Source organism: Ailuropoda melanoleuca, chromosome 1 (genome assembly GCF_002007445.2).
Source record: "Ailuropoda melanoleuca isolate Jingjing chromosome 1, ASM200744v2, whole genome shotgun sequence".
NCBI lineage: Eukaryota > Metazoa > Chordata > Mammalia > Carnivora > Ursidae > Ailuropoda > Ailuropoda melanoleuca.
In genome coordinates, this window is record NC_048218.1 from 184,826,580 (window position 1) to 184,842,209 (window position 15,630).

The 15,630-nt window shown below is 37.2% G+C and overlaps 1 protein-coding gene and 1 non-coding gene across 9 annotated transcripts in view; one reads left to right on the forward strand and one right to left on the reverse strand.

Annotated features, from left to right (window-relative positions):
- CADPS2 (calcium dependent secretion activator 2) overlaps nucleotides 1-15,630 on the reverse strand; it is a 544,075-nt gene that overhangs the window by 250,727 nt on the left and 277,718 nt on the right. For all 8 annotated transcript variants that reach the window (XM_034671263.1, XM_034671268.1, XM_019799438.2 and 5 more), the window contains exon 7: nucleotides 7,482-7,593. In XM_034671263.1, coding sequence (XP_034527154.1) covers nucleotides 7,482-7,593 — 112 coding nt within the window. The remainder of the gene's footprint in view (nucleotides 1-7,481; nucleotides 7,594-15,630) is intronic.
- Nucleotides 9,371-9,474, forward strand: LOC117795512. The gene has a single exon (XR_004619568.1). It is a non-coding gene; the product is annotated as a U6 spliceosomal RNA (small nuclear RNA).

A 15,630-nucleotide genomic window follows, 5' to 3' on the forward strand; every position in this document is an offset into this window, starting at 1 on the left:
GGCACTTGGGTGGCTTCATTGGTTAAGTGTTCAACTCTTGATTTTGGCTCAAGTCATGACCTCAGGGTCATGAGATCAAGCCCTGCTTGGGCTCTGTGCTGGGTGTGGCACCTGCTTAAGAGTCTCTCTCTCTCTTTCTCTCTCTCTGCCCCTGCCCCCAGCTCTTGCATGCATGCTCTCAAAAAAAGAAAAAAAAAAAAAAAGTTGAGGCTTCATCAAAGATGATGTACGGATGACAAGCATGCCAAAAGATGTTCAACATGGGGGTGCCTGGGTGGCACAGCCGTTAAGCGTCTGCCTTCGGCTCAGGGAGTGATCCCAGGGTCCTGGGATCGAGCCCCACATCAGGCTCCTCCGCTAGGAGCCTGCTTCTTCCTCTCCCACACCTCCTGCTTGTGTTCCCTCTCTCGCTGGCTGTCTCTGTCAAATTAAACAAAATCTTAAAAAAAAAAAAAAAAAAAAAAATCTTCAATGATTACATTAGTTGTTAGAGAAGGGCAAATTAAACCCATAATGAAATAACACACGCCTATTAGAAATAAGAGCTAAGTACAGTGTATGTGTCTAATATCTGTTCTTTCTGGGAGAGAGGCAGACCTCTATTACTATGGGGAAACTGAAATGTCAACTTCTGCTAATATAATCACCCACATGGACCCACCATGGAGGATCCTATTTATAACTTGTTCACCCTCCTGAATGTGAGAAAGTAAGAAAATGCTTTCCTTTACCTCTACAGTGAAGATGCCAGCCAACCGCTTAGAGAAGATCTCAGGTAGAGTCACTAACAACTGAAGCATGTTATTGGAGGCTCCCTTCCTTCAAAGTCAGACTCTGAATGATAAGTCTTCTCTAACTCTTCACAGCATGTGATTAATGAGCCAGACATAATTAATTGGAGCTAGAAAAAGTATGTAGAAAGAATGTGCACCATGTATGATTTATCTCTGGCTCTCCACCTGTCTGTGGTCCTGCCTCTTGTCACTGGCATGGCTCTTCAGAGAGGACAGCAGAGTCCTGTGACAAATGGCCGCATGAATGGACTAAAGGAGGAAGGGGATCTTTTCTGTGGTTTTTAGTTTCAGAGAAGCTACACTCCTTGCTAAAACTACAAAACGTCCGCGGTATAGGGTGAGTTGAATTAGGCACATGGAATGCAAATGGGTATTCCACTTTGCAGTAGAGGATGTTAATCTGCTGGGCACGGTAGCAGTCAGCCAGTGCTGGCAACTTCAATAAAACTAGATATTAAGTTCTGCTTTCAAAGTGAAGAAAAATACTTATTATGATTTCACCAGCAACTTCTCTAATGCTTGATTCATTTGTAGATGAATCAAATCCATATAATGCTGGAAACTTTTTTTTTAATCCTCAAATATAAATTTCGACTGAGTGAAGGAAAAAGCCCTGAGTGATTTTTGTTAACTGTCTATTTATTTTTGAATGGTTAGGATGCTTACTCAAAACATCTGTAGTCTACTCCTAATTTATTATTTTGTATGTTGAAATCAGCAGTTCTATGATGGCTGTGTACAAAACCAGGCAATTAAGAGAAATGTTTAAGCTCAGTGGGTTCTAACCCGTTATATATGGGATATCCAATTAAATATGGTAAGTCTGGCTAAAATAATTGAAGTATCTCCTAAAAGTTTTAACATTCATGAAAAGCTTAGAGAATTCAATTCACCCAAAGCTGTTATTCTACCTTGAGAATAACAGAAAAGGATATCGCCAGAAAAACCAGAGGGGCAAGAAAGAGAAAATCAGACTGACCAGTTAATTAGAGCTCTTGACAGTATTTCTCTCCCAAGAAGACAGACCTTTTAACACACCCCTGTATCACTTCTCTTGTCAAGTTTCAAAAACAAAAATCATGCATATTCTGATCACTCTGCAGACAGATCTCCTTTGATGCTTCATAAAGCCAACAGAAGAAACAACTCAATAAAAAAGGCAAATATATAAACTAATTTTTACTTGCTACACTAAGCCATTACAAGCTGCTTGAAAGATAATAGTTGATTTTAATGGAGTAATCAATTCAGCAATTCTAATTCACCTTAATATTTAAAATGTATCTGAAATTAACCACCAGCTGCTATTTCCATATAGTATTTTTATTTGTAAAACAAGCATGATGACTGTCACTGTGAATTATGAGGTATGAACGTCTCAAGAAATGTTAAATAGAAGTACAGATATTCAAAGAAAAAGGTGAGAAAAATACACAAAATGAAAACCTTAATTTCAAGAATATTACCAATGTATACCTAATAGGTAAGCAAACTGTTAAGTCTTTTGCTATCTTAAAATATTATTTAATCAAATTAGAAGAAAGATGATCTGGCTCCACTGCGCCGTAAGGGAAAATAGGTTCTCTGATTTGTATGAGTCTCCATCCTTAGAGACGCCAAAGAACCAGCATCCTTCTGTGTGTACCAATGATGTGGAACCACGGCCTCAACTAAAGAGTATGACTAGACATTAGGCTTTTTCTAACGACTTTTAGGACATCTTTTAGCAATGCTTCTAAAACTAAAAAGTCACTTTGGTGGAAACTTTAAAAATTCACTTGGGGGGCACCTGGGTGGCTCAGTCAGTTAGGCATCCGACTCTTAATTTCAGCTCGTCATGTTCTCAGGGTCCTGGGATCAAGCCCTGCATTGGAATCCATGCTCAGCAGGGAGTCTGCTTGGGATTCTCTCTTCCTCTCCCTCTGCTTCTGTTCTTGCTTTCTCTCAAATAAATAAATCTTTAAAAATTAAAAAAAAAAAAAAGAAATTCTGGGGCGCCTGGGTGGCACAGCGGTTAAGCATCTGCCTTCGGCCCAGGGCGTGATCCCAGCGTTATGGGATCGAGCCCCACATCAGGCTCTTCTGCTATGAGCCTGCTTCTTCCTCTCCCACTCCCCCTGCTTGTGTTCCCTCTCTCGCTGGCTGTCTCTATCTCTGTCGAATAAATAAAGAAAGAAAGAAAGAAAGAAAGAAAGAAAGAAAGAAAGAAAGAAAGAAAGAAATTCATTTTGTTCTCAAGAACACCTTGCAGCAAGTTTAAAAGTTACTAAGGAGGGCAAGAATTCATTCTGAAAGACTCAGTGGAAACTTCACTGTCCACATATAGATGCCCTGTGACATAATTATTCAGATTTTTATATGGCTATGTTAGGTAAGCCTTATTTTTAAAGTTTTAGGGATAAAATCATCTTTAAAGTTTTTTTTTTATTTGAGCATAGTTGACACATAATGTTATATTAGTTTTAGGTGTACAAACATAGTGATCTGAAAGTTGATACCTTATGCTGTGCTCACCACAAGCATAGTTACCATCTGTCACCATCCAGCACTATTACGGTATCATTGATGAACTGTATACTTTCGGGTGCCTGACTGGCCCACTATTTCCCTGCTAGGACAAGCCCATAATAGGAAAAATTCACTGTTCTGCCTCCAGGTATTCCCTAAGGTACCTGGTGGAGGGTTGGCCACCAATTCAGACGAAAAATCTCCATATGCCACCTCCATTTCCATAAATAGGTATTTGCACCTGCCATCTACAAACACATTACAAGCACTTGCCAAAGAAACTTACCATCACTGCCCAATGCCTACTTAAATTTGAACTATCATTTTATAAAACTATATGCTATAGATTTTTTTTCTTATCCCTAGGACTTACTAGTTCTCAACCCTGGCTGCCCAGTGATACTATTTGCACCAGTGCTTCTCAACCTTCTTTGCACATACTATCTCCTGAGAAGTGCCTAAAATACTCCAGTCTGGACTCACCCCAAACCAACCAAAAGAAAAGTGTGGGCTCGCAGGTTGAGTCTTTTCATGCACTCCCTAAGGGGGTTCTTATGCACACAGAGTTGAGAAGCACTGTCACATATAAAAGCGCAGCCAGAGAGTACTGTGCTAATATGCAAACCATGGCATAAAATGATATAAAATGTATTCAAGAGCTATGCATAAAATGACATTAGTTTAAATAATACCTCGTTCCTGCTAAAAGCCATGAAATTAAATTGGCCCACACTCATACCATAATTTGTAAAATACTGCCAAATTTCTTCGTCTTATCAGGTGACCTCTTTAATGATTTCAAACGTAGGCTTTGGGGTCGGAACACCCAAGTTCAAATACTGACTCTCGCACTTGCTGAGTGGATTCTCACCTTCCTGTCTCAACATGGGATATTACTACCATTCTCAAAGAGGACTCAATGGGGCGAAAGGTCTGATTTCTTTCCCTCGCATTGAAGTTTCATCTATGTGGTTGCACAAATGAAAAGTTTATTTATTTTGTATCAATGAATACAATTTTATGGATGTACCACAGTTTATCCATTCCTCTGCTGAAGGACCTCTTACTGCTTCCAGTTTTTAGTGATTATGAATAAAGCTGTTATCAACATTCCCATACAGATATTTACTAATAAACCCTCGTGTAAATATCCAAGAGGGCAACTGCTGGGTAATATGGCACGTCTATGTTTCACCTAAAACCAAACAAAAAAACCTGGTGAATTGTGTTCCCAAAGTGGCTGTCTAGTTATGCATTTCTACCAGCAGAGATTAAGTCTCTATTCTGCACCTTTGTCAGCATTTGTCATTGTCAGCTTCCTTGTACCTTAGCCATTTTACCAGCTGCAGAGCGGCGGCATCCCCCTGTGGTATGAATCTATGTCTACGGACTGTGTTGCTCATCTTTGAATTCAACAGCTATATAAAATTTTAACTAGAAAACTTCACTTTAAAACTAATATCTCCAGATATCTATTTATAAAATTTTAGACTGCAAATTTAAGATCATGTAAGCCCCTTCCCTTCACATTAAAAAAAAAAAACAAACAAAAAACTGTTCCTACTTCTCAGTATAAAAGTATATAAATATATAGCAAACCTTACCAGTAGCTCTATCACCCAGAGAGGATCACCAGCTTCTTCTGTGCGTGTACATGCGTGGGCTCAGACTATAACCCATCTAAAGACCCGAGGTTTAAAGCAGGAATGAGTCAGATATGTTGGAGGAACAGAAAGAAAGCTGAGTATGAAGGAAGGATGACAGTAAGCAAGGTGGCTATAATAGGAGATGAAATTAGAGGAAGAGGTCAGTTCATGCACAGCAGGGTGCTTCAGTGTTGGTGTGTATGGAAATTACCAGGAGACCATGTTAAACAGACGGCAGTACCCCACCTTCAGAGTCTCTGGTCCAGCAGAGCTAGTGCGAGGCCTGAGAATCTGCATCTCTAACAATTTTCCTGCTGATGTTGCTGGCCCAGGGTCCCACCTTGAGAAGCATTCTTGGGCATGTTACACTATGAGGAGTCTGATTTTTATGCCAAATAAATGAGAAGACCTGGAAGATTTTAAGGGAGGAATGATGTGATTTGTTTTGAAACTGAATAGATCATAGTAGCTGAAGTGTGAAAGCTAGATCAGAGGGGATAAGATGATAAATGGGAAAGTAGGAAGGAAACTATCACCAGCAAGGAAGGATGGTGTCCTGAATTCTGGTAGAGGAGATATTAAGATGTGGATATATCTGGAATAAACTTAGGGAAAGCAGACAGAACTTGCAAACAGATGGGAGTATTAAGGTGAACGAAGGAGCAACAAAGGATATGTCAAGGTCACTGGCTTGAAAACGGCCTCTCTGAAAGACTTTATGGGGGTGCTAATCATAAGTTCTATTTTAGAAATATTTAGTTTGAGGTAACTGTTACATGCAACTACAAATACCAAGTATGCAGGCTGGATATACAAATCTGAAGCTCCAAGAAGGGAAAATAAAAAGTTGGAAGTCGTTAACACATAAGTGATAATTATCATCATGGAACCTACTCAGATCAGTAGAGGTCAATGGGTCCCTAAGTAGGGTGATGTTGCCCACCTCCCAGGAGACACTTAGCAATGTGCCAACATTTTTGATCATCTTAAGACTGGGTAAACCACTGGCATGTGACTGGGGCCTACGGATACTGCTATAAATAAAGGGTACAGAAAAGTTCCCAATGACAAAGCATTTTCCTCCTCAAAATATCGGCAGTGCTGGCATCAGAAACTCTTGTACAGAAAGAAAAGTCGTCTTGTATGAAGGGAGCAAAGGAGCATGAGGCCTTTCTCAGACATACAACTGACTGGAAAACATCCCACTTACATACCTAATTTAAAACCTGCTTTAATATATATATGGCCAGCAGAGAAATGAATTAAAAATATCGAAATAATTCCATTATAGCATTAGACTTAAAATGGCTGCTGTTAGGCAGTGAAAAATAGTTATCCTAAGGAAATAGGGTAAAATTAATGGAATAATAGCTTAAATGAAAAATTCTGATTCATAAATCCGTAAGACCCGATGTGATCTCCAGGGCTCTTCTGGGAGATTATGCTACTGAATAGTTCCGTTGAATGAGTAAGTGCACAAATATGTAAGCACAGGAATGAACGGTAAGTCTTAACAAATACATGTAACAAGGAAACAGAAGACGAAATCTGGAATGCGGCTGCTGACTCTCAATTTCTGGAGTGTGGGTACAGATTCACAAAATTCCTAGAAATGGAAAGACCCTAAAGGAGACACAACAGGAGGATTTGAAATGAATAGAAATCACAACTTTGGGGAGAAAATAATCCCAATATACCAAATGATCCCAGTATCCTTCAATATCTAGTACCACAAGCTGTCAATCATCACCTGAAATTTTCAAGGAAGATTTCTGAAGGCTTTACTCTCTGGAAAATACCTATGAATTCAGTCTTCAGGGCTGGGTAAGAGAGAGTCACGTTACAGAAGATAACTTGATAGCCTACTCACTGAAGCACGTCTACTTTATAAATGAGACTGCAGACCATCTTTCACACTGAGAGGTGTTAAGATCACAAATCTACCCTAATCTTAATGCTTTTAACTGCCAGAAGAACTGGAGTACAGTAGAGGGACACTGGCATTAGAGGAAAAATATATCCTAGGTATGAAGTGAGTATAGGATAAAAAATTCTGGGTTGAAAGGTGTGTGAAAAAGACCCTCTCACAGGGAAAACAGGAGAGATAAGAGATATTTGGTAATCAGCCTCATCATAACAGACCTAAATAGATGACTTCAAATACCAAGATGCTGCTTTTAACTCATGGACAGAAATGTTTAAATGACAATTATCTCTCACCAAGAAGGACAAGTTGGCCTGTACTATTCACAGCCACTGAGCAGTACATGTGTAAGAAAAATGGGTCCCTGACTATGACCTTCTATAGACAACCTTTACATACCCGAAGCCTATCACACTACTTTCTATGTTATTGACGATTATGTTTAATAAATTGGAGCTGTAATCTGGGACCATGGAAAACTACAAATAAATAGTTTCATGTAGTTTATGAACAGAAAATTCACACGCTACATACCGGTCTACTCTAACTGTGAACTGAAAGAAGTAAAAATTGTGTGACCTCGAACACACAGGGCTGAGCACAACTCACCCTTCCCAGTTCTTTATCTTCAAGGGCCAGGACCCCAGTGCTTTCCGTGAAGAGTTTTACTTTGACCACAGGCCGAGGATGGGTGGTGGTGAAATCACCTTGAGTTCCCCATCTGCAATAAAGTAACAAAGATTTTCTATAAAATGCAGATTTTTTTCCCCCCAGACAGAATTATCTCCTTAGAAGGCCCATTAAGCAATACAGAATCTTTTGTGGCTCGATAAGATTTTTATCTTTGCTTTTGTGTCTGACAGATGGCACAGTCAAGAAGAAAAATAACAGTAAGTTTTATAGCTTATAATAATTACAAAGCTGTTCCAAAAATTAGCACATTACAGTATAAAAGACAGTGTGCAATAAGAATTTAGGTTAAGGTAAAGCATTATATACGTAGCCACTGAAGTCTATTATTTACTCAAATACAAATTATAATCCCATTATTATGGCTGCCTAGAGGGAAATTGCTAAAAGTTTGTTTATATAAGAGATAGCTTCCTGGAAAACTTTTTTTTGCACGCTGAAGGCTTTACTCCATCACTTCTTGAAAAGTCTTTACTAGATATTTTATATTTTAAAAAGTGGAGGTAATTATCTCAAGTCTATTACTTCATATGATTTTTTTAAAGCTCCTATCAAAAGGAAAGAAATAAGCATTATAAAAATATGAACGTTTTGCAGTTAATTTCCCAATACACTCTCCCAAGAAGGGAGTAAGTCTGTCGACATCTGGCTTTTCAAATCATCATAACAAAATAACATTTTTCTTGGCTTATCTTTTAATTAGTAGCATCTTGGCTTTACCACACACCAATTCATCCTAGTGTATTTACAAACTGACACCTGGCACACACCTGATATTAAAAAATCTTATCAATATTTCTCATAACTCTGAGACCACAGACATGAGATGCAGCACAGCAGGAAGAAAATGCCAATGAGAAAAACACACAAAAGTGAGATTTAACAAAATAAGGATTCTTGCTCCAAATAAATCACCATATAAAAACATGGATTTTCTTACATTGTTTTTAAAAAACAAATTTACCTTTTCAAGGCATTATCTGAACTTTGTTTTAAAACCATATTCAGAAAGCTTGGGAAATAAAAAAAGGAGGAGGAAAGTCTAATAAAAATTGAATAACTGTGACGTCTTCCTCTCCTACCACAGCAGTGATAACACTGTATGTAATATGTGTCACCATTTCAGTGACCGAGGAAACTAGTATCTAGATGCAATTTGTTCTCCTGAAATTAAAGTCATATGCCAGAGGGAAGAGAGAGATTCAATTAGGATGGAAAGCAGCTTAATTTTTATTTTAGACTTCTAAAAAGGGGTTAGCAAAGAATTTTTGCCATTTCATAGAATTAAGATGGTCTGAGATAAAGTAGAGCTAAAATAAAACTAAAAATGAAAATGAATTCAGAACCAAAATAAGGGAGAAAAATTCTCAATTTAGTGTGTGGGCTCTTCAGCTGTGAATGGTCAAGGCCATCCAGATGGCAACTCTGGAGTAGATTCCCAGGACATACTCGTCTTTATTTGGTATCATGTGATTAAATGTGGAAAACCAATCCTTCGAGACATTTTCTTACAACTGAAATCGAAGATTTGTAGTATCCATGTAGACACAGCATAAAAAGGTCTACATAGAATTTTCTCATCTTCTAAACTAATTCTCTTCATCAAAACTCAGTTTTTTTCCCTCTGATGTCAAAATCCCTCGAAAGTACTTATACCGTTTTCTACAATTGTTTGTAATTCTCCATCTACAGCAATATGAAGTTCTCCAAAGAGAAAAACACTGACAACCACGTTAACCATCACTGGGGGACCTGGTGAGTTTCATCTTTTACCCCTATGTCCCTGCCATTTCCATGAAGGGAAATGCGTGCTCGCTCCGGCAGCACACATATTAAAATTGGAACAATACAGACAAGATGAGCATGGCCCCGGGATGATACGTGAAGGGAACGAACGGCGCTGCCAATTCTGTTAGAGGAAGACAAATAAACAACAATGCATATGTAAAGAATTGTGCTCACTCCTGATCCTGTGAACTCCCAGAAAACTGCCTTCTACCTCTGATCCTTCATAAACACACATCTTCAACAACTATTCTTCAATGGTTCGGGACAGGCCACTCCAATATATGCCATTTTGGTCCATTATCTTGAATTAAAGTTACTTAAACAGTGAGTGCAATAAGGATAATCTGACTCCTTCTTTGTGCCCCGGAAAGCAGGAAATCCATCCCCCACATGAAAGGTACCCGCCCCAGCCACCCATACTGGGAGGTAGAAAACATCTTTATTACCAAAAACAGGGAATTTGGGGCCAAGGAGACTGTATAAACAAACCTTATCACTTCCTTACTAACTTACTATCCCCAGAGAGCTCAAACTTCTCTGTTAATTCTTCACAAATTTATTGTTTGCCTGAGAAATACAAAAGCTGTCTGCTTTGGTCACTTCTGTGAGTCTCATATTTCATATACATACAAATTAAATTTTTCTCTTGTTAATCTGCCTTATGTCAATTATTAGACCAGCCAAAGAAACTAGAAGAAAGGAAAAGTTTTCCACCCCTACATCTCTAAATCTTTATTCACTAGCCATCTCTCATTTACTCACTAAAAACATTTGACTACGTAAATCATACATTAAGTGACCAAAAATGAGATGCAGTTTAAAGAATAAAAATTAGCATTCCCACCACTCAGGTTAAGAGGGAGGACATACCAGTACAACAGAAGAGTTTTCTTTGTGCCCTGCGCTGGTCACATCCTCTTCTCATCCCAACCCCACACTACCACCAGAGTAGCTAGGATTCTGGATTCTATATTAATAATTGTCTTAAATTTCCTTTTAAAGGGAATATTTTTAACATTTTACCTCTAGAGGTGATCACTGATTGCTCCAGGTGTCTTGTAGTTGGTCTTTCATGGATAAAGGAAATTCTCTTCCTAGTTCATTAGATACCCACAAATAAATCAGGGTATGTGTCTTATACACATATATCAGATATGTGATAAATATTATGGGGTATCAGTTATGTCCTGGATTTTCTTTCACAAATGCAGGTACATTTTATGGATGGTCTTAGATATATCATAGATATCATATATGTCAGATAGAGATCATCGATTCTACCCATCTGTAATCCAGAAATGAACGCTCTATTAAACTTTTCCTGTACCACTGAGGGGATCAGTAATTGCGGCACGTTAGCATTTTCTTGCTTTTCAGAGATAAACCTAATTTCTTTCTTTCTTTTTTTTTAAACACAGATTTAGAATGCTGTAGTTTGGCATTTTGTATCAATATTCATGATTGAGACTGGCCTGCAGATTTCCTTTTTTTTCTTGTAGATTTACATTCCTGCATTGTCCTGGTTTTATTATGCCAGCATTTTTGAATGAGTTGAACAGAGCCACAGTTTTATTATCTGGAAGTGTTTGAAAAAAAAAAAAGAGAATTATCTGTTCTTGGAATTCACCCATTAAACTGTTTGGGTCCAGTGTTTCTTTGTGGACAGATATTTACTACTGATTCTGTTTCTTCACCGGTTCTAGTTCTAAAACTACTCCAGTTTTCTATTTGAACTGATTTTGATACATAACTAGAAAAACAGTTATTTCATCTAAGTTTTTCAAAAGTTTTTGCACAAAGTTGTAAAATACCTCTTATCTTTTCCATCTACGGCATCTGTGGTAGTTACATATCTCTTCTCATTCTTAATATTTTTTCCATTTTTAACTTTGACATAGGTTTGTCTTACTATTCTTTTCAATTACTATTGCTTGACTTTGATGATCTCCTCTGTTGCATGCTTGTTTTCTATTTCATTGAACTCTGCTTTTTTATTCATCGTAATTTAGCTGTGTTAATTCTGTTTTACATTTTTAACTTGAATGCATGGCTCATTAATTTTAAGCCTTTCTGTTGTTCTAAGCATTTAAGCTTAGTATTGTAAGCATTTCAGGCTACAGATTTCCCTTAACCACTTTAGGGAAAGTGTCCCACAAATTTATGTTATTTTTGTTATTATTTAGCTGTTTACAGGTGTGTTTCTAGAATTTATAAACAAAGTTTTACTCTTTCCAAGTAAGTCCTACGCTTATTACATTAGGTTAGATAATAGAACTTGCAGGATACTAATCTCCTGAAATAACTGAAACCAGCTTTTATATATTTCAAAATATGTAGGCTTATATGTGCATGTGTGTGTGTGTTTATGTGGGTGTTTAACTCTTCCATGAGTACATGGAAATAAAAATATTCTCCACTGTGGGTACAATGTTGTATATGTGGCCATTAGATCAGGCTCTTTAACTGTGCTATTTAAATTTATTTTATCATTACTGATCTTTTGATATCCTTAATATAGCAAGGTAAAAGTATTATCTCCCAACAAGATAGAGATTTTGAAAACTTCCTTTAATATTTTCGGCAACCTTTGGTATCCTATTTGGTGATGTAAAAATATTTAATAGTAACCATGGCCTTTGAATATGAACTATTTATCTTTTATAATCTGAAGGCCATAATTACTTTTCTACCATTAGATTTGTGTAATATTAGAGAACACTATGCAAGGAATGGTAGTAAGGTAGAAAACATGCTTAGAGAAGTCACACAAGGAACCTAATCAGCATATTGCAAGTAAAGCCAGTAATTTATTAGAAAACAAAGAGCTGGATGAAGTTAATAGGAAGAATAATTTAGAACTTTGAAAGCAATCCAGGATATCCACTCCTAAACCCTGTGCCTGCAAGCTACAGGACTATATCACAGGCCCTGGTAGGCAATCCACAAGAATTTATCTACCTAACAAGGTCTGGGACTTCCCAAGTCAAGAGCATGGAATGCTAATGGTCAGCTCCTGTGAAAAGAGAAAGAATTAAATAAAAAAGCATGTTTTTTTTTTTTAAAGATTTTACTTATTTATTTAACAGAGATAGAGACAGCCAGCGAGAGAGGGAACACAAGCAGGGGGAGTGGGAGAGGAAGAAGCAGGCTCATAGCAGAGGAGCCTGATGTGGGGCCCGATCCCATAACGCCGGGATCATGCCCTGAGCCGAAGGCAGACGCTTAACCGCTGTGCCACCCAGGCGCCCCAAAAAAGCATGCTTTTAGGCAGAGAGAAGCAAAGGCACAAGGATACTAGCAGATCTTAACTGTAAGAGCCAGAGGACTAAACTTTTATGATATTTGACAAAAATATGCAATTTTAAAGGGGTGCATACATATAAATACAGTGGTAATTAATAGTCTTTATAAACCCTGACATTGCAGAATACAAACCGGCACCCCCTTGATAATTTCTCTTATAAAAACTAAAAGTTAGTAAGATACATACAGTTAGAAAATGCTTATGAATTCTACAATACATGAATTAAAAACAAAATTCCTCCCACCCCAATCCCCAAAGAGTCAAGGAAGGAGGGAAGAAGGTAATAGAGTAGGTGAATATTTTCAATATTCACCAAGATATTTCCTTGTTTTCTACCTAATTGGCATGTTTAAACACTTTCAGTAATTAATACCAGTTATTATCTTCCTACTATTTTCTCTGTGTTATGTGATAAAAGAATACATTACCCTTGCTGTCAATTTGCTTTGACTCAAAATACATTGCCTTTTTCTACTTCTATGAATGTATTATTTATGAGGATTCAGACTTCCAATGTAAATCTTCAAAAGAATAAAATATCTACAAAGCACCTTTATGAGGACAGCAGGACTTCCTGGCTATGAAAACACAGAATAGTTCACATACTGACTGAAATAACGGACATTAATTATGTATTCGCTATTAAATTAAGGATACTGGAAATTCATATCATGAGCCAAAATACATGTATATGTCTATTCATCCAGCAAAGCTACTTCTAAGAATTCGCCCTAACAAAATAATCATGAGTACTGGAAAGACTATAAGCAGGAATATATTCACTACAGCCTCATGCATAAAAGCAAAAGTAAGCAACTGAGATACCTAATATGAAGGGAAGATTATGTAAATTAGGTGGCACACAATGGAATATGTTGCTGCTACTTAAAATGATGTCTATGAAGGTGATGTAAGGCTAGGTGTGATGTAATGGGAGGGGAGAAAAAAAGGACCCAAAACAATCTGGGCCTCTTCTTTCAAAAAACTTACTGAGTACTTTAAATGTGCCAGATAATAGTGTCAGCAACCAAAGTCTCTATTCTCTTGGAACTTATATTCTAATAGATGATAGATGACAAATAATTTGATTATGTACTGTTAACATATATTCCTCTAAACCTTGCCCTGGGTTCCTGACATGCTTCTAAGAGTAACTGTAGAACTAGATTCAAACCATGACCTAAAGGGATTCTCAAAAATTACTGGCATATTTGTTTCAAAGTATGTTGAAAATCATTAACACTGCAACAGTTATCAAAAAACATCCAAATCCGGGTCGCCTGGGTGGTGCAGTCGTTAAGCGTTTGCCTTTGGCTCAGGGCGTGATCCCGGCGTTACAGGATCGAGCCCCACATCAGGCTCCTCCGCTATGAGCCTGCTTCTTCCTCTCCCACTCCCCCTGCTTGTGTTCCCTCTCTCGCTGGCTGTCTCTATCTCTGTCAAATAAATAAATAAAATCTTAAAAAAAAATCATCCAAATCCCTCAATTCAAAATTGTTATTGTGAACGTATAATGCACACATGATGACAGAAGCTAAAACTTAAAAACAGGCTCAACCTACATTCCTCATTTATGACCAGCACTGAAGAACAGGGTATATGTAACTTCAAAAACTATTTCATCTATCCAGCTCTCCATCCTTTTATCCATCCAACTGTGTGACAGGCATTGGGAAGGGAGGGGCATTAAAAAAATAACAATAAAAAATCAAGACAACAGATCCTGTCCCAGATGAGCTCAGGCTGGTAGGGGAGAAAGACATATAAACTCATAAATATAATAAATCCAATCATACAGAATTGAACAGGGTTCTAAACTGCACTTTTAAAAATTACTTTGGAGACTGAGCATTTTCTCTTCATTAGTCATCTGAATTTCTTTTATGACTTGCTCTTTTACTATAGCTGTCCATTTATATATTACATTAGGCTTTCTCTCTAGTAGGCTTTCTTTTGATTTAAAAAAACCTCTAAAGACATACTGTTTCTGATACCATATACGGTAAATATTGTCACAGCTGGTTACTTTCTATTTAACACTTTTCATGGCTTTTCTTTAAATGTAGAGTTTTGAAATATTAGATAGCCAAATTCTCGCACTTTGATTTATAGTTCGATTTTGACATCCTGTTTAAAGAGTCTTTACTTAACCAAAGATTATATAAATATTAACTTTATTTCTTCAACATGTTTGTTTAAATCTTCAGGTTGTCTAAAATTTAATAGTGATGTTAAACCTTAAATTTTCATCTATCCTGGTCTCATTTAGTTTTAGAAGTCAAATATATATATGGTATTATAAAAACTGGGGTTTGATGTTAAACTTTGTCCTAAAGAATCGATCTCCTGAGCTGTGCTATACTGTTTGAATTCTCGCAGCTTTATGAGATTAGGATACAGGTGAGAACAAGAAGGAAATAGAACATTTCCAACTTATTATAGTTCTATTCAATAAAAAGGGAGTTCTCTCCATTTATTAAAATCTATTCTAATATTTTTTGGTAAAGTCATACATTTTTTTCTACTATGTAGTTCCTACCATATTCTGTGTTAAAGTCATTTCATAGTATTTTATATTTTGGAACTCTAAGGAATCTGTGCCCTTTACATTGTCTGACAATTGCTGGTATACAAGAAAGTTATAAACTCTTTTTACAAATAATAGTTTTGCCTTATATTCAATCTAGTGATTGCTTTTAAATGATATTTTACCAAATTACCATTAATTCTATTACAAAAACCAAGTTATTAAAATAGTCAGCAATAACCTATAATTTCAAATACATCACTTATTTTATAAGAGAAAACGTGAAATAAGGATCTCAGGGATGCCTGAGTGGCACAGTCAGTTAAGCACCCGACTCTTGGTTTTGGCTCAGGTCATGATCTCAGGGTTGTGAGATTGAGCTCCTTGTCAGGCTCTGTGCTCAGCGGGGAGTCTGCTTGGGATTCTCTCTCTCTCTACCCCCCCATGAC